This window comes from Xylocopa sonorina, chromosome 15 (assembly GCF_050948175.1).
Source record: "Xylocopa sonorina isolate GNS202 chromosome 15, iyXylSono1_principal, whole genome shotgun sequence".
NCBI lineage: Eukaryota > Metazoa > Arthropoda > Insecta > Hymenoptera > Apidae > Xylocopa > Xylocopa sonorina.
Genome location: NC_135207.1, coordinates 5,008,495 through 5,028,514, shown reverse-complemented (window position 1 = coordinate 5,028,514; position 20,020 = coordinate 5,008,495). Strand labels below are relative to the sequence as shown.

General features: G+C 47.4%; 1 protein-coding gene across 1 annotated transcript in view; it reads left to right on the top strand.

Moving 5' to 3' along the window:
- Positions 1-20,020, top strand: part of Nlg3 (Neuroligin 3) — a 242,878-nt gene that overhangs the window by 188,328 nt on the left and 34,530 nt on the right. Inside the window, exon 2 of the mRNA XM_076907148.1 lies at positions 15,510-15,668. Coding sequence (XP_076763263.1) covers positions 15,510-15,668 — 159 coding nt within the window. The remainder of the gene's footprint in view (positions 1-15,509; positions 15,669-20,020) is intronic.

Below are 20,020 nucleotides of genomic sequence, written 5' to 3'. Positions count from 1 at the left end.
GATTTACCATTGAAGATGTAAAATCGCAATTTTGGCACGTATCAAAAATCCCGATTTCAGCACGGCTGAATATATTGATGTGTGACAGCGTGTTTAAAATGTAATGAGCAATTTCGGGGTGAAAAATTGCGAAGAGCTGCGCAGCGGGAAGCAAACGCGATTCCGAGAGTATTTACGCGACGATCGCGAGGACAGCCAGCTGGGGCTTGACGACGTTAGCCATGTCCTTCTTTGCCAAGTATTTCCCCCCTGATTTTCTCTTTTTACCCGAGGAAAAATCCTGACTGCAGCGCGCACTTAATTCGATTTCTCATAATGTCCCGGAGACAGGGCTCGAGGAGAAAAAGCTTAGCGCGCCGTCGAAAAATTTAATGGCGGACAGAGGAACGCTGCAACTCGCCGCAGCGAGAGCGAAAAAAGGGAGGACCACGGGATTACATCTACTTTGTTGCCGTTTTTACGCTGGTCAACGCGTTTGGCTGCGACGCGAGCGTCGTACGGTTCGTTTTGTTCGTCACCGTTCTGTCATAAACGAAAATTTTGGAAAAAGGATTACCGAAAGATTGTTAAGAGGGTGTGCAAGTGGATTTTATTAGAAAGCTGCGCTTCTAGGAACGTATTTTAATTTTCCACTCGACTTCATTCGTAATTCGATATGGAAATGCTCGGGCATGCTGGTTAACGAGACGGTGATTCATCTCAGTTGGTCGCAAAACCTCAGAATCTCGGCGACCTGTGCGATCTAGCTGTGAATTCCTGCGGTTAACCAGGCCAAACATTTAGCTGCACGTTAAATCGTCAAAAAGGAAATTAAGGCTAGCTTAATAGCGTTCCGTATCTTCCATATCGCGCAGGAAATATTCCCCTCTCTGGAAACGAACGAAATCGTACATAAACTCCTCGCGATCTGCCATTTCATCTTATTTACTGGCTATAATGGCTCCCTGTGTTTCGAATCGAATTATCTTCAGACGATTATTTTCAAGCCGCTTCTTTTTTAATTCCGAGAGTGTTCGAGCAAGAGTTGGAGCGAAACGGAGGGCGGTCCTCGCTCGAGGATTCAACGTACGAGGAACAGGAGGGAATCAATAAAATTTCTTACTTTCTCGCGCGAAACGAGAAGCAGAGGCGAGGGCGAATCCAATTACAGAGCAAAGCTCGAGCGCGCGTAACTAAATTTCAATGCATGGGGGTTTACGCGTGAAGGTTCAGTGGCCTCCGTTTCCCTGGGAGACCTCTTTTCTTGCCTCCTGGATGCGCGCGGAGTATTTCGTCGACGGTTTAAACTGCAGGAACGGGTGGCGGGCGTTAACGGTAATCCCCCAGATCGAGCGAAAGATTATCTCGCCGGGGAAAACGGCAACGACTTGGAAAATCGTAAGGAATCGTCGCGTCCTTGTTCGCAGCTCCGAATAATCTCCATTTGTCGCCGTGGCCGTGCACCACGCCAGCCTGCGAGCCTCCACTTTCCCAGAGGCACGCTGGAATGCGAAAGGTGCGCGCGGGGAAATGTAAACAATAAAGAAAAGTGCCGGGAAGGCGTGTCAGGGGTGTTGCGTTCGCGATATCAGATTAAGGGACGCGAGAAACTCGCGACGTCATCGAACTTTCGTTATTATTCATTAGAAAGCTGATTATGTGATCCCAGCGAAGATTATAATTAATCCTTGGACTGGAGATTAGCTGATTCATCGAGGATCGCATGCATTTCGTTCACAATTTCTCTCAGTCACCTCCATTCAACGATAGCGTCTACAGTCTCAGTAGTACAAACAAGCATTGGTCAGACTTAGTCGCGAAGTAGATATATATTTGCAAGCTGAGTACACGTTCACCGTGTACGTGAAATGATACATTTCGAGCTTTCGTTACTTAAAAATGGTTTAAATGTATCTTGCGAGCGAATTAATGATATGTACAAGGGTGTATTAGAAGGAGAGACGAATAGATTGTTCAAGCAACAATGAAAATGTTGTCCTTGTAGAAAGTGGTCCTCGTAGAAACGGATATAAGAACGTCCTTTCTAGTAAAGCAATTGTTCTCAGAACAAGCACCACTCTCTTAATCAACTTTGAGCCAAGCCTTCCGATCTAACAATACCGGTGAGCGAGGGCTGTAAAGAAAAAAGAAAAAGGAAAAGAAAAATCAACGCTGCTCGAATCTGCAGTCGAAGAGAGGCGAAAAAACTGGACCGGTCCCGACATCAACGAATCTCCGACTTAATTACCATCTTCCAGCGCCAAAACCACCATCCGGGAAGTCGCCCTCGATTTCATCCACTTCCCTATTCAATTACTCAACCCCTTGCCAATCGAGTCTGACTATCTAACGAAATAAATTGAACCCACCGAGCCTTTTCACCGTCGCGATCCAACGCGAACCTTGAGAGAACCTCCGTAGCTGGGCCCAGCTCGCTCGATCCACGGTGGAGCGCGCGATAAATTATTTAATTTAACATTAGAGAGGGATAAGGCAGCCGGTGGAGGGTCTCGTGGCTCGAAGCGCGCGCGATGGCGGATCCGAGAGAGAGATAGCCTCAAACAGGGTCGGACGTATGGCACCTCCCTTGGCGTGTACCGTATTAAATTTATGCCACTCGTATAGCTTTCCTGGCTGCATGGCAGCGGGAAAGAGGCAGGCACGTAAAGAGCAAAGAGGAGGCTCCGTACACGCGCTCGTGTAAATGAGAGATACGGATGGAGGATACCCCGTTGGCGGGGAATGATTTGGGGGCGCCCCTTCAGCCCCTGCCGGAGACGTGTACCTTAATTCGTTCAATTTCGTGGCTCCTGCAAGAGTAATCGTGGCAGATTGGATGGCATTACCGGATCATAAAGGCTCTAAGGCGGGACAATTATGATAAGAAAGTAGGCCACCCGTTGCTGATGGCAGCGACGCACGAAGATACCGGGTCCGACCAGCACGAATCGGGGCTGGTCATTCGACCTAAACCGATTCGATTTACCGAGGTCAACCCGTATACCAGCTGGACGAGAGTACGCGTTTTAATTACTGATACCTCCCTCCAGTGTGCACCCGTCAGAGGGTAGAGATTCGAGGGAAGCTGTGACATCATTCTTGGCTCTCTGTTCGGCTCTTTACTTCGTTCCGCAAATTGGTTGCTTTGTAGCTATCATCTGTTACCTTGCCTTAGCCGTGGTTTCGCGCGGTTGTCGCTAATTCCACTAGATAACAGCCGTTGTTCTTCAGCGGTAATCAGTGGCAACCAGGAAGACATTAAGATTCGCCTTTTAATAAAATAGTGGAAAATGAATCAAATAATACGTACGATTATTAGCTTCGTATAATACCAGCAAATAGAACTAGGTTCTCGTGTGTCTCTCCACTCTGCGCCTTCGAAATTTCTCTCTGCCGCAGGCAAGAAAGTCCATCCGGAGGAACAGTAAAATTTAAATAAAGAATTACTCTTCTTCCTCCCTGTACATCCAGTCCAGAACCACGGTTTCCCTCAGCTTACTAAAAGTATTTCCCAATGGAAGTGAGATTAATCCAGATCTCTGGATACACGCCTCCGCTAGCGCAGTCGACTACATCCTAAGTTACAGAATTATTCGGACAGTTTGTACTTGGTAACTCGATTGCCAACCATACGCGTCCATAAAAGAACGCGTGCCGTTTTTCTGAATCAGCCGTTCCAGCTTCAGCGCGTCGTCGATGAGACATCGTCGCGGGGGTAGCCGCGAAACGGAACGCCATCGAGACGATGGAAGGTTACGATAGAGAACAGAAGAGAGACGCGGACCCTGAGTCTCGCCGCGGTGGCAAACTCGCAATGTAATTTCAGCCACGGCACGAAACCGCCCGCTTCCTATTTAATTTCCCGGTTCCTTTCGTCGCGGTGGAATTAAAATACACGTGGAAACGGAAGGGCGCGGGGATGAAGAGCGCGCCTAGGGGCGGGCGGGGGCGAAAACCGGGAGCGGTAACTCGTGCAATTGGTAGCGCGTTCGCACGAGCGTGCCCGGCCGGGAAATTTAATTTCATTACGAGCCTCGCCGGACTTTTTCCGGCCGACTAAAATATTGACCGTCCGCGGACCGTTTTTCTCCCTTGATTCCCGGCTTTTTATATCAATTGGGAATTAACCGCCATACTCTTGTATCTCCTTAATTGCGCGCGCCAGACCAGCCCGTTCCTCGTCCAACGACTTCTCCTCTCAAATTATCCGGTTATAATTACTACGAATAACCCCTCCGATAGAAGTGCAAAGGAGCCGTAATTTAATCAAGACCTCGCCATCGCGCTCGCAGAAATGAAAGGCTAAGTATATATACGTTCTGCTGTTTTTTTTTTTGGGTTAAAGTCGAAGGGATACCTTCGCAACGGTTACCATAAACGGAACGATACCACCGCGTCCAACGTCGTTCACGGGCAAAATTGGCGGTCCTTTTATTTTTCTATTTCTCTACCTCCTCCGGTTTACCTCTTTCAACGTGATCGCTCGGTTTAATTAGCATAAGTCCAGCAGACCCTCTGGACTGCAGGGAGCGCGAAAGGCACGGTTCTATCCTCGGGGAAATTATCGCGATTTCCGTGAAAATGCGCACCCTGGAATCCCCGCTTGCTTGTCTTCCATCTTGCCAAGGCTGCCGGAAGCCGTTGCGGTCTACCACAGCGGAGGAAAGAAAGCGAGGAAGGTATACGAGCCGCTTTTACGGTTCCTACGATTCTCTTCGGGACTCGAAGGATAATGCTTTCGCCTAAGCGTTCGCTGCCGCTTAAAGTAGAGCCGGTGTCTCTCTGCGCGCGTTTATTTAATTTTTATTCAGTATCGCCCGGCGATTTGTCGGCGTCAGCCACCCTCGGCAATTGTAAATCTTTCCGTTCCATATTTCACGGCCGCTGGTAAATTGGCTTCCACCCAAATTTCAAACTCCATCGATTCCTTTATTCGCGTCGGCCTTTTGTCGGTACGCCTGAATTTCATTACGATATATCACGGTACCAGTTTTAGAATTACCTGTACGCCCTTCGCGGGTTTCCTTCGTATTCGTTTCTCTGATCCTGGATCCCTTTTCTCGTCGTTTATACAATCAACAAGCCTTAACACACTGCAATCAGCCTGTTTTATCAGTAATGATATTGTTAATCTTCTGTTTTAATATAAATTATATAATCATCTCCGACAAGTCTACTGACCAGCATTGGTTATTCGAATAAACCAAAAATAAAATTTATAGCTGGTTAAATTATATAATATTTCATAATTATACTACGAAATAAATTGGCAAAGTAATACTTTTCTCTAGTGAGAACAAAAGAATTATTATTTTCTTTTGTACAATAGTACATCGTTGTAATGTTCGAGCATCAATTTCTGAAAATTAGTCACGCAAAAGTCTGGTAGCCTGCAAAACTACCCTTTCGTCTTTCGTCTACAACTCACGAAGCAGCGTCTTCAACGAATGCCTCCCAATTCAACCTTCTCCTACCCTCCTGAACCATCCCCACTGGCACCGTATTCAGTACGATCCTGTATTTTTCCAATTGCAACGACGCTGCAGCAACGGCGCGGCGTTATCTCGGCGTGCACGCCGCTCCGCTCCCATGCACGCACGGCGATCGTGGCGTCGATAAACGCACCATCATCGTCCTTATCTGGACGCCATAATCCTGGCCGTGTCACTGCCTAGGCTGCGGCATGGAGTGCTGCATTACAGCCGCAGCCAGGCTTGTTGCTTTCGCGGCTCATTGTCCTATTAAACCTACCGTTAACCGTGCGGCCTCCACGACGGCTTTCAGCTCCGCGCTGCATAGTGCGAATCCACCCCCCCCCCCCCCGTCTGAAAGGGAATCGCCGCCGTCTACTTAGGTTAGAGTCGAGGAAAGGGATTTTATAATGCGCCGGTTAATTAATGACTGCGAGTACACTTGGGAATGAACGAGCCACTAGGGGCCTTTTTTATCGAGAAATTCCCCGCGATCTTGGTCGCCGTTGCGAAAAAGTTTTTGCACCCGTTGCTCGGTTGCGTGGAACGGCGAGCGAGCGAGCTGCCCTCGGCCATAGTCGTTTGTACCACTTCGACGAACTTCAGTTGGTCAAATACGAGACTGTTCGGTTTCGTAGACGATGTAATTGTTGAAAGTAACTTGTTCTTAGTGCAAATAAGATGTAACAGAAAGAATATTTAATAGGGGTAGTAATAGGGGTAGGAAGATTCGATCGATTATTGACGCGAAGTATTCGCAGCGAATGTTCCAGTTCATCTGTTCTTATGTAGATCCGCTAGAATATTTTCCCGCGGATTATCGAGTCACTGATTAATCTCTATACGCCCGTAAATTGACGATTAATAATAAATGTAGCCATTGCCTTTACAGAGTACTCAAATGGGTTTCATTAATTCCCGTGCAAATAATTTGCCCGGTTCCCTAGATCCCCCGCGCGATGGAATTTATGAAACTTCATAATAAAATTTACGAGCAAATAACGTAGACCTGATTAACGGGGTTGATACGCGGACGCGTGTACGCGGCAAACATTTAACGTTAACATTATTACTGTCTCCGCCCGCGCCCCTCCTTTTTCCAGCGTTCAATTAATTAATAACGTCCGCGTAATAAGGGAAATGTGTAAATTGATTATAATATCCCGTTCGCAGTGTGCGCATTACTTCCCTTCAATTCCACCTTTCGATTATTAATACGTTCTTCTTTAAACCTTACACCAATCTCTCGGTTCAACTGGAAACGAGTAGAACAGGAAAAGGGCACAGAAAGTTAGGTACGATCAGGGGTTGGTTTGATTCGATAAATAAATAATCGCTCGAACGGGGCGGGCGCCGTTAAATCAAGTAGCGAGCATCGCGACGTCGAGACAGAACATTCTGACGAGGGACAAGAGGGATGGGGACGCGAAACTCGATTGACGGGGGCGAGGAGGAGCGTATCCAATTCGTTTCGCTTCGCGCCAGCCAGTTTTCTTGGGCGCCGGTGCGCGAGATATTTAATAAAAAAGTTGACATTTCCTCCAGGGCCTTTCGCCCCGTTTCCTTCCTCGCCCTTATTTCGCCCAGAAACGTGGACGAATAGAAGAGAATCCAAGCCCAAGCGACGTTCTACGGTGCGTCACCCAGTTTCGCCCAGCACCCACCTTTCGCCTCGTGCATCATCCTCGTATAAACAGCGTCCCATCGTCGTCGTCGTCCTCTCCATTCCATTCTCTGTCTGCCGCGTTCATTTGATCCTGATGACTGACCATCTGTTACCCCGTTTCATCTTCTTCTCCCCTCCCTGGAATGAGGGATATCGCGAAAACATGAGCTTTGATCGATCGTGTCTCACGCCACGAAGAAACTTGTCTACCGTTCCGCGGTTACGAAGCTGAACGACGATCCCTAATCCTCATTTTGGTATTCCAGGGGGAGATTATTCGTCGAAGTTTCCCCGACGAAGCAGCTGGCTGATATCGATAAAACGAAAGAGAGCCCCACTCTTTTCTGGGTACGCAAGATTTTGCTGCGAACTCTTTTAACGAAGAGATTCCGATTCGACGAATATCGAGCTGTCTCCGGTTTTTGTTTCTCTCGACGTTTAAACGCGTTCGAATTCCCTTCGAACGATCGCCGTTGAAACTCGTTCCGCGGCGCGAAACTTTTTTCCCCCCCTTTTCCATGCATTCATATGCATTTTATTTTTCGCCCCCGAAAATTCTCAGCCCAGAGTTATCGACGATGCATGAATCGACCTGTGAAAAAAAAAAAAAGACATCGAAACGCTGTTTTGCATTTTTCCACCCCCGTGGGAAAACAACGAGCCGTTCGTCGTTAAATTCGTCTAATCCTCGTCGAGAGTTATTCCTCGGTTGGACGAGGATATTGGCCAGCCGGATTTCGAGATGGAAGTAACCCAAAATAGTAAGAAGGAAAGACGAAATGAATTCCGTCGAACGCAGAAATTTCGAGGGAATCCCCGCGGTCTTGCCGGATCTGGTTCATGTTTGTCTGATGTTTCGAGGGACACAGAGGCTAGGGAACGACGTCCCTATATATCGCGGTGTTGGCGGACCGACGGAATGTAGGTCGCACCGCGGAAGCCATCCCGGAGGATTCCGGAAAAACAATCGGCCGGATCTTGCCCCGGGCTCGTTGGGCCGGTGATTCCATTGGTGCCACTTCGCAGCCACCGATTTTTCCCTTCCGATTGAGAAAATTGAAATGACTCGCTTTCAGCCGGTCGGATCGGTCGCTCGTGATCCAGGCCCGCGCGCGAGTGTATTCATGAATATTCTGCCCCTGTCGGCGGTCGCTGCATCGCGCGCGCAACATAGCTGGGAATGTTTTTTATTTCCAAAGGACCAGAGACGCGCGCGATGATAAAGCATTGCGTTCGATAGGTTTTCGCAATAAAACGAGCAACAACAACAACAACAACAACAAAAAGCCGGAATAATTTTATTTTCATTGTTCGAGCGCGTGAAAACATGAATTCCGGTCTTCCGGGTGAAAGGAGAAGAATCAAGAGACGCGATCGTCGGATTTGAATTTAATCAAATAAAGACAGTCGATATAAAGCACTATTCAGAATGAAACATACACGAGAGATCAATATACATACGATATTGACTACGATTGAAATTGTTCGTATTCATTTCTATAAATATTCCTCTAAATGTAACTGAGATCGAACCCCAAGAGAGACGTCCACGATAAAAGCAAGCGATACCTCATTTTTTAGCATATCCACGAGAAGCACGTGGCGCAGAGGGTGTGGGCGTCCCTCGGATACGTCAAAGGGAACGAAAGTCGAGCAAACAACGATCGAGGGTGAGAAGAAAGGTCAAAGCGATCGAACCACGGGGATCTTGGGAGCTCCGCGGCATCTCCTTTCGAACCTCGTCACGAAAAATTCGCAAACACCCCCGCTGAATCTACGCCACCCCATCGCGTCTCGTTCTCTCCTCAGCATACACGTACGACAAGGGCGCACGAACGATGCGAGCGCGGCGAGGTGACAGTGGAAGGTAGTCGGAAGCGGCGGTGTAGTAGGTACACCAGTTTCAGATTGTTTCCGGGATAAGGGTGGGCACCCTCCGCTCGGACTTAGAGGCGAACACGCAGTTAGCATACTAAGCAGAATTACATCGTGTTAGTCCAGTTTATATCGCGTAATATTCCCGCTGGTGCATTGTCGGGTGAACGCGGGCCCCGTTCGCCCGGAAAGGACGCGTCGATATGAAAACGTGGCTCCGCTCGTTGCATACGAAATCCGATTGTTCCGCGGGAGAGCCACCGAGTAGCTCCCGCTCGTATAGTTTTCCCCTGTAGTGACGAACCGGAATAATTCCGCGCCGAATTGTTAGCGTAATTTAGGATCACTATGGCCGAGGGAAGGCGTTAACGCGATCGAACTGTTCGTGTTTGTAGGATTGAACACTCGAACCTCGTTGAATATTAGATAGAATTACCAGTTAGGTTACTGATTCGAACTGCTTACCGCCGTGTACTTTGGAAGGTAATACGAGTCAATACGAGAAATAAAACTACGTTCGATGTAATCATTTTTAGGATGTTGTGGACCTACAACGCTTGCCACTGGAGGGACAAGCTATATCCACGGTTTCCCAAAATTGCAGCTATCCATCTTCGTTTCTATGTTCTTCTAACATCCCCGTGTCTAAGGCTGGGTCTGCTAAGTAGCCTTACTCGACGAGTTCATTCTCTTTTCTTTCTATCTTTCCTCTTTCGCACTTAGAGCGTACGAAAGCAACGCGTTTCAAGGAGAATACATCTTTGACACTCCACTGAGAACTTAGACTTTACTCGCAGGACTTGTGCATTCACTTCTTCAGTTTCGAACAGACGATTATCGAGCACCTCGTAGAATCGCGCGATACGTGTACCAAACTAAGCCTGGTTATCGAGTATATTAGGGTGAAAGATCTGTATGCAGGCGTGTACCTCTACTGGATGATTATACGCGGGAGTATTTCGTGACTAATTTAGCCTGAGCTGTGGTGGAAGTTAGATTGCAGCGATGTCTACCGTTGCCAAAGAGCTCCGGGCAACGTCAGCTTCTGCATGCTCCTTAGGCTAGCAGCCGATTCTTGAGCGCAGATTATTATTCTCTTGACATCAGTCGCGTCGAAAATCTCTCGTGTTTATGGCAGAATCCGTTACATAAGCCCCGCTGACAAGCTTCGCGTAGCGAACCATACAATTTTCCTGTTGCCACGACGCGCGTTACCACTTAAGACACTCCGCGCCGCGCCAAGCGTGGAGCGGACGAAAATAAAACCGAGAGGCGACTGCAAGAAATTTAGGAGAACGTCACCCTCGCAGCGACGCGAGGGAATTTCCCGGAAAGAGGGGAAGTTATTCTGCCACGTTGAAAAAGGGGAGATGAGATTTTCGTCCAACATGACGCATGCAAATCGCGAAACGATTACCACGGCGACGAAGCCACTTCCGCGAGACAACGATTTCCAGATTTATGGAATTCAATTCGGAAGTTATAAAAGTTTCCCCTGTCTCGTTCGTGCGTAGCACTCCCCTTATCTGGCTTAACTTCCCTCAAAGAGGAGACGCGAGCCAATCCGAGGAGCGCGCGACGCGCAGCCATCGGTACTTTCGGCGTCCATCGCGAAAAGCGAGTTCCTGGGAGAGGAACTGATCATTCGACGAGTTCAGCTCTTTATATTTGCATCGATCTGCGGTGGAACGGGCTCGAAGGACGTTTTTGTTGCGCGAGATGAAAGTTTCCCGCTCGAGGATGTAAAACAGATCCGAGACGTTATCGGGATGATTTATCGAACAATCGTTCGACGTCGAACGCGACGCGTTCACCGTTAAAGGAATTCGTCGCGATGCCGTAGCGGGGACATTGCATTTAGAAATTGAGTTTACCCGACCGGGAAGTCTACGAGCTCAATCGTATCTCTTCCGTTTTCTGCTTTCTTACGTCCGAACCTGGATCTCTCCTTTTAGGGGAATCTTCTTAGAGACACGTTGCCATTTTTATCGAGGAACACGATCTCGCCGGAAGCTCGCGAGACTTTGAGGTGCAACGAAGGGAGAACGGTCCCCTTTGTATCCGAGGGAATCATCGTTTCATCGAACGAACCTTTTGTCTTCGAACACCTGCCAATACTATCGCAGATTATCATCCTTTTCTTTCGTACGTCTATCAAATGCGCTTTCATCGATTACGTTTATCGAATCACATCGTTATTAACGAACAACAAATATCCATATATCGCGAGTACAGCTTTTGTAATGTTACATACATCAATTTACAAATTCCGCTCCCGTCGTTATCATATTTCGTTCGCAACAGGTATATCAGACTCGCGCGTATATCAGTATTATTTCACCGGGATCGTTTTTAAATTTTTCCACGCGGCTGCTGGGAAATTGATACATAATCGATCGGGTATTGTTATTTATTTTTCATCGAGGACGAGACGCGGAGAGGAAACGAGCGTCTCCGGAAATGAAGCGTTTCGATTGGCAACGGGCACCCCCGGTTCAGCGACCCCCGATGAAACCCGGGGAACAACGGGCCGGCTTTATGAATATGTAAAGTACGTTAGAGGCGTTGCAGGCACACGAAACTGTTTGCACATCGTATCAAATATTGACAGTGCCCCGGTAAATTTATTCACCGGCTGAAATAATGTATCGCGCGGCCTCCGATAAAATCGAGCGTCCCGACGCGCGCCTTAACGCCGACCGACACGCGGCGGTTACGCCGGATGCATCGTCTCGAGGATCGCGGCCAGCGAGGCCCCCCTCGTGCCGAAAATTTCGATCGAGCAAATTTGCCAACCGATTAAATCCGTCCCCGTGGCCGCTGATAACGTCCCCGTCAACGTCGCCACCCTATCGTTCGTCGAGAGGAACGGCTGGTGTTAATCCCGCCTCGCTCGAATCGATTCCTGGGCAATTTTTTCGGTAAACAAAGCGGACGACTGATATTAAAAGTTCTGAAACTGAACGCAATATTTATGGAATATAATAATAGTGATCGTTATCTTGGGTAGCGATCGTAAAGATGTATCGCGTGACAGAAATATGTATTTCTGAAGCTTTTGGTGAAATGTCAATTTAGTATTTAAGGGATGGTTATTCCACGGCATGGTACAAATACGATGCGATGCGGTAGGAATATTCTTGATATCAGATATTAAATATAAAAGCGATTATGTTTCGCTATTCGTGGAAATAGTATTATTATTAATAAGAGCGAATATCAGTTTGTTTTCCTGATCTGCCTTAAATTCTCCCCAGAAAGGACATTTCTCCTGCGAACGAAAACTTTTTCCCTCTATGGCGTGTGTTGCGCAATAGAAACGCCAAATAACGAGGGCAAAAAGCGTGGTCCAATAAACCGGCAGATAAAATTGGTAAGAGAGCGTAGCTTCTGGGAAGCCCGGTGGTCCGTTCCAGGAAATATTTCGGTAGCGATGGTTCCAGGGACCGTATAACGTTTCTGGTGGAAACACGACGAAATGGGACGGGAACAACGAACGATTTTAAGATGGTAAAACGTAAGGAACGGCGATCGAGATCAAAGAGGAGGGTTTGAGTGACGGAACAAGTGGGAGGGTGAGAATAGAGTGAAAGGAAAGTACACCGTCGCGGTGGAAGAAAAAAGAGGAGGAGAGAGGAACGATCGGGACGACAGCGAAGTGGAAGTTTTTCAGAAATGGAGCATTGAAAAAACGGACAATTATGGACGCGAAAGTTGAGTTATCGCGGACGCTTGGATTGCATTAAGAATTCTCGTTAAGATGAAATTAACCGCCGGAGATGCTTCTTCCGACTTCTTTATTCAGCTTGTTATTCTGCTCGTCCAATTGTTCCGGTGCGTACATTAGCGCAATTATTCCGTCGTTTCAAAGCCTTAACACCGTGAGAAAAGTATCAGCCGTCCGCCTTCGCTGAGTTGTTCGTCAATAAACTCTTGAAAGTTTAGCAGAATGTCGCTTCGACGAAGATATTTAATTAGCTAGGAAGCTTTAGAATTTCCTGGTATAACTCTGTACAACTTATAGACTCGTGTTCCACCTCGCTTTAACAGTGGACGCAAGTATCACTGCCTCCATCAATCGAAACTCGGATTAAACAGCAGGCTCGATTCAACCAGATTATATCCGCTCGAAGCGTCGACAACGTAAAACGAATAAATTATTATTCATTATAATGTTAAATTCATTTAGAATCATAGACTCGTTTCGTGTGGCACAATATATAGTTAGCGAGAGGCAATTTCCAGATACAAATAGGTTATCGCCGTAAAACGCGGCGAGGATCACCAAATTTCGCGGTGGTTAGGTTAATGGTACAAAGCCTTACAACCCTTGTCGACGCTCCATGGTCCAGTGACATCGACCGTTCGCGTAACACGTGTAATCATCTCCTCGTTTCCACGATGCAACTTTAACTAGGAATTTGACGAGTTTTCACGCGGCTGGTCGTCAGTCAATGTTTCTGCTCTTCATTAACAGTTTTTTAGTTAGCAGTTGGACTCATAATTAAGTCTGTTCGAGTTAATTCTCAGCCGTCAAACGATAAACGTTTACTTTCTGTCATTGAGAAACAAAACGTCTGATGGCAGGGATTTATTCGCATCGCTTTCATCCCCCTTTGAAACTTTGTTCGACCGAGTGGAAGGACTTCGATGGCTTCTTCTTTCGCGGAAACAACTCACTCGATGCAAAGGAAAAGAAGTCGAAAAGGAATATTTAATCAGCTCATGAGTTATCGAGCAAAAATTTACGTACACGTGATATGAGTAAGAAACATCGAGGATCTTATAATAATTATGTGCCAGATGTTTAAAACTCACCCTCAGAGCTACAGTCGTGCACGAATCTTCGACTCTAAAAGTACACGTCGATATATAGCAACTTTCCAACCCTCTTTCCAAAGTATTCTTTCGCGTCTCGAATTTTCTCTCTCCCAAAAGCTCTGCTACCATACTTCGTCCGATTGTCCTGCAAATTTCGATGTATTCGATTCACCCCCAGATTCGATTCGCCCCTCGCGTTAACCAATTTCAGGGGTGGGTTAAAAACGGCAACGGCAATCCCAACGGGGGGGAAATCGAATCGCGTTGTTTGAACACTATTGCTCAGGCAGGGTCGTCGCGTGGTAACGCGTGATTTGTTGAATTATGACCGAGGCCGCCTGTCCACCGCAGCGATCATGCTTTCACGTGTGTCCCGTGCCCCGGGATTAGCATACTAAATCCGATTGACGTACTCAGCTTCCGTTCGCGGACCCTCGTTTTAATTACCCTGAATGCGATACGTCGCGTGTCACCGGACAGATAATGCGACCAGCCACTTGCACGTAGCCCAAGGACGCGCCATCCTCTTAAACGTTCGATCGTTCCACGTTCCTAGGGACGGTTCCAGCGTTCGTCCATTAAGTACTACGAACGGTGGGTACGTCGATAACCCGTGGGACCAGGACTATTTTCGATGGTCAGGATGGTCAATAATGCGACACGCAGTTTAGCTACTTACGTGCGTTTTAACGAGAGCTCGCCAGGCACGTTGGATCTTTAATGTTTCCTGCAGCCTCTGCCATTAAATCGAAACGACCACGCTAATGCTGCGCAGTCTTTTTTCTTTAAGCACCAAGACAACCCCGTAACCTGGCGTTCGGTTGCAGCCGAGGTACGCTTCCTCGTTTAAACCCTCTCGCGGTAAATTGGAACATCCGGTGCACGCGTAACGTTACTTCACGATACCGTCGGGTGTTCTTCCGCTGTATTAAAACTATTTACTGTTTCTGTATTCAATTTACGCGCGTGTATATAATACGAGCAGTTTTTATAGTTGTACGATCGGTAACGTGTTTCGCGATCGAGTTGTTCCTACGTTCCTCCCCTGGACGTCTGGGATTTTGCTCGAGATGAAATACGCGCGGGGCAGTTCGTAAATTCAGAAGGCGGACGAGGACAAATTGAGAATTGTAACGCGCAGAATAGAATCCTGCACGTGGGACGAGAGAGGAGTCATCGATCTGATGAGAAATAACTCATCCGACTTGCAATTAGTTTAACCAATGTAGCGAAGCTTTTACGAGTTGCGAGAAACTGTACTGAGTGACAAGGAGGTTATTTATGTTCGCCATGGTTATCGTAGGAGTCGAACAACGAGGAAGATCGTACAAGTTACGTACGCGTGTGGTCGAACGATCATAATTTAGTTTCTCCTTTTATCCGGCCAATAATCATATTTCTTTCTCCACGTCATAATGCGTTCAATGCCCTCGCGACGACGCGATGCGTTCTTCCAAGGCTAGTAATTAACCTAGCGCGGATAAACTTTGGATAATTCGTTATCGAAATAGGGGATCCGTTCGATGATAGGCGGGTCCGTTACATTATCTATGCGAGCTCATCGATAATCCTTTACGACGGGCGTCAAAAGTTTATAGAGCGACGCCTATGAAAAATGGATGTTTAAGGGTTGCGCGAGGCGAACTATCAAGTGTCAGCGGTGCCGATCGATCAACGGATAATTTTATTGATTACAGCTGGCGCGCGAGACGGTGGTGGAAGGAGATACCCGGTGATCGTGTTCGTGCACGGCGAGAGCTACGAATGGAGCAGCGGTAACCCGTACGACGGCAGCGTGCTGGCGAGCTATGGGGGTGTCGTCGTCGTCACCATAAATTACAGACTCGGCATTTTAGGTAAGTAACTTTGCCACTCTCCATAATTTACCAATGCGAGGACAATTACCATCGAACGCCGTGTGCGTTGCTCGCATCAATTTCGTCTGAGAGGATATTTGTTAGTTGTTATTCGAAGAATCTGTCGAAGAATATTTTGCACGATAGAACGCACAATTAGAACAGTATTCATCATCTTGGTACTGTCCTTCGATCAACAGTTTTTATCCTTGCTGACTCTGATGGAGTCCTAGAAAATTCTGAGGCGCTACTATTAAATGTACTTTTAATTACATCAAGCTTTGTAATTTAGTAATTACGCGCGCTGCTGGCGGTTAAATTCCGCGGTGCGTGCGTCAAACTGATATTAAAAATTCCTCCTAAATCACGGTTATGGTTTCGTCGAAGCAGTTAATTTGCGAACATCACAACGTAATTAACTCGATATTATTATCGTGGCCGACCCAAAAAGCTACCGTACTGCGGAACGCTAATTAGATAAATGGAATTCTAAACTTCCCAACGAATAAATAACCGATCCTGATACCCATCCTCGATGATCCTGCGGACCTATCCACAGCCGTATCAACCTTCATCGAGAGATTCCAACGAGACACCCAAGCAGAGACCACCCTCGTCATCCGTGATACGAGCCTGGACGAAGAAAATTCCGACAGACAACGTCTCCACTGCGACGAGGGTGGTGGACAGCGGGGCGAGGATAGGGTGGGTCGAATTAATCTCGATCCCTTGACGAGCGTCAGCGAGTTAAACTTTGTCACCCAGTTTCTGGAAATTCAGCAACCCGGCCGGCACGCCGCAGAGGCGAGCCGATCGTTAGCGCTTCGAACACTCCCTTAATTACGTGCGTGCAGAAGTTAGCAACGGGTGGGTTTGCGTGGACGTTAGCTACAAGGCTTGTCGATGAGACAGCCGTGGTCATTAACACCGCGGCTGTGTATCATAGTCGTAGAGTCCAGCTGAAATTAGTCGCTCGTTGTTCGAACCCACGTCTGGTATCGAGAAAAAAACGCCCCCTCGGTGCACCGTAGTATCGCCAGCGAAATAATTCGACCGTGCGTTTCATCTACGACCATGAACCAGCGGCTACGAAAGCTGGAACTATTGTTTCAATGCTGGAGGAACTTTGTCTCGAGCTCAAGACTAGCAAAAATTTGAACAGTCACTTGTCACTTGGGAATGCAAAGTAGGGTGCGAATTGGAACGATCGCTCGTAGATCCGCGCGTAGATTTCTAACGCTACGGATGTTAATTTCTCAATTTATCACCGTGACGTCCACGAGAGCCTGTTGGAGGGGAAGGGAAGAAAGGTGGAGGACGAAAAAAAGGAGGTAAGGAGAGGAAAAGTGCAGCGTATTTGCCTGCGTGGCCAGGCAGAAGGGATCGAAAGTCGGAGCGAGTTGCCTGGCAACGGGGGCAACCAAATCTAATAGGAAACTCATTACGGCTAGGTCTTCCGTTCCACCAAACTAAATTCTTGACTCTGCCTCCGCTTCCGTGACAGTGGCGCCCCGCCATTCTCGTCCGTTCGCCGCCAATATACGCCTCGCTTCCTCGCGCTATGATATATTCCAGTGACGTCAGCGGGATTCTTCGACGTCCCCGGCTGGAGGGACGGAGAACGACGGGATCCGCCGTGTCGACGACACGGGACACGTTGATATTTCTGGAAATGAACCTGGCCGGCGTACCTCGCGGAGATTAATCGAGATTTCACACAGAGCCAATTGTCGAAGCGAGGTAACTTCCCGCAATTAGGACCAGCGTTGTAACCACAGAAATACGAAGTGGTCGGACGTCTGTAAGCTTCTCTCGACGGTTTTGAAAGGGCTCTTTATCTCTCCCTTCGAGAAGAAAGTCAATTTACGCGATTTATGCGAACCGCTTCCCTTTGGTAGATTTTCCAATTCGTTTCTGATCAATTTTTTCTGTTACCAAGTCATTTAAAGGGGCAGGAATAGTCGATTGCGATATTTCAAGAACCCTTACGGAAAATTCACGCAACAATAGCGTCCCTGGATATATTAGCGTATAAACAGGTTTCCTGGCTGTTTAATGAATCCACGGTTCTACTTTAATATTAAAACGTAAAATTTCAAATAGATGCCCTTAAAGTGGTCACTTGAACCAGGCTTCTGTATACCAGAGTGGTTCTTTTTAATAATCAAAGAGTATACCAACCGCGGTGGGAATAATTAAAAGATATTTGACCCTTTGAGGAGGCGGATTTCCATCCTTGGAACGTAATTTTCCGCCGGGCAGAAACAACGAGCCGCGGCTAAATTCGAATTTTTAAGCTCGACCGCCGTTAATTTCCCATGGAGATGAAGGGGAGAGAGTCCAGCTTCGCTGCGTCACGAATACGCGTACCACCCTTTTTCTGCCTCTCTCTCTCTCTCTGTCCCTCTGTCTCCGCGTTTTTCTGTTGTCCCTTTGGCCAGGTAAAGTGACGCCATTCGCGGGACGTGTTCCACGAAACGCGGACGACGTAACGAGGTTCCGTTTCTTAAATTACATTCCACGGATTTCGTACGTTTAACCGTGACTAATGCGGCCGTGCTGTAAAAAAGGGCTGGATCACGTACCCAACCGCTTGAATTCTCGCGAATTTCATCTGTCTCCTTAATCATTTGTCCAAAGCAAAGCCATTCGAGTGGAATACCATTAACTCGCTGTGTTCCAAGTATTTTTTTGGGACTGGTAACTTTGACCGTACGAAGGATCGTTTTTCCGTTAAAAGCGGAGACAACGATGAGGATTTCAGCTGCAAGCGAATGATCGATTTCATACGGAATTCAGGTGACAGTGGAAGGGCGCGTCGCTCTCCTTTCTACAGTCCATTCGTAAACTAAGAAAGTTCGCCGTAGAAAATACGAGGACGAAATGAAAGTTTGTTTGCCCGTCGTTACGAGAAAGAAATTTGTTCGATCAAAGGGGGCGGAAATTGCGAGCGAACTGTTGCGTTCTATCACGAAAGTTGCGCCGCTGGAACTCGAGGAAAATTGCTGAACATCACGGTCAGCATTCGAAAACTGTCCAACCCCGTTTCGCTTTTTATTAAATCTCGTTAAACTTGAGAACCCCCGGAGGAACTTCTGCCTATAACCGTGTACACTAATTCACCCTCTTATTCCCTAGAAATTTCGTACGCTCGCCACTTCCTGGCGCGCTGAACGACACGCTGTTGCTAGTTTCCATGCGTGCACGCACCCTCGAGAAAAGGAGGAACTGATTACTTCGTCAACGAAAAAGAAGTAAAGGTCAAACTCGATGAAAAGACCAATTATTGTCACCGCAAAGGGACCATCGCGCAGGAACACGGGCCAAGAGGAAACAAAATTTTCGGCCACAGAAGAACGAACCAGCCGCGGCACAGGCGTGAAAAATATCGAAATTTGATTCCATCGTTAGTCCGTCGAAACGGAAACGCGGCTCGGTTTCAGGAAGCACTTTCTTCCAGCGGTCGCAATTTTTGCCATTTTTATTTTTTCCACTTTTTTCCTTCGGCCGGCAAAAGTGACGTGGTTCGCTTTGTGTCGAACGAAAAGTGGCGTCGGTGCCCGGGAGGGGTGCGAACGGGGGCGGTTCAGGTTCTGGTCGGGGCGCAGAACGATATCCAGCGGCGGCTATGCACGCCCATGTACCGGAAAATTTAAATCAACGAGTAACGTTCAGCAGTTCCATTGTAACGAGAAGAATAGGAGACACGGAAGCGCAGCACGACAGATACGCCGGAGGTTGAATATCAAATGGGATATGACCGGTGGTTTATTTCTATTCCAGTTTCGCGCGTTTTCCACCGACCCTTGGATTCATCCTCCAGTCGTTCTGCCAGCCTCGATTTTTTTTAACTATTGCAACCCCTTCGCAGTTCTTTTCGTTCGAGATCGACTTTCGTTTCCTCGCTAAAAACGCTCTCTCTCGTACTTGTCTGAGTAAAAGAGTTAAGTCGAACCTGCTTCAAATTTGAAATCGTGGGATTGCAAGGTTTTGACGAAAACAAGCGTAATTGTAATTCGATAGGAATTGATGCGTTATTTTTTAATAACGCACAAGCTTTTCCACATACTCTCATGTATAGAATTTGGATATTGAGTATTCATAGCTAAATCTCAAGTTTCCACACGTACTCAGTCGCACGCAATAGGATCATTCACACCCCACAAGATTATCATGGAACGAGATTTCTTTCAATTCCTCGCATAGTTTCCACTGCATTATTTTTTGGATAGCGTGACGTGGTTTGCGTGTGCCCGACAAACCGTTCTACAGGATATCAGCCGAAAGTGTCGCGAATACGATTGTATCATTAGTGTTTTATGCGTGCGAATCGATAGCGCGATAGCCCCGTG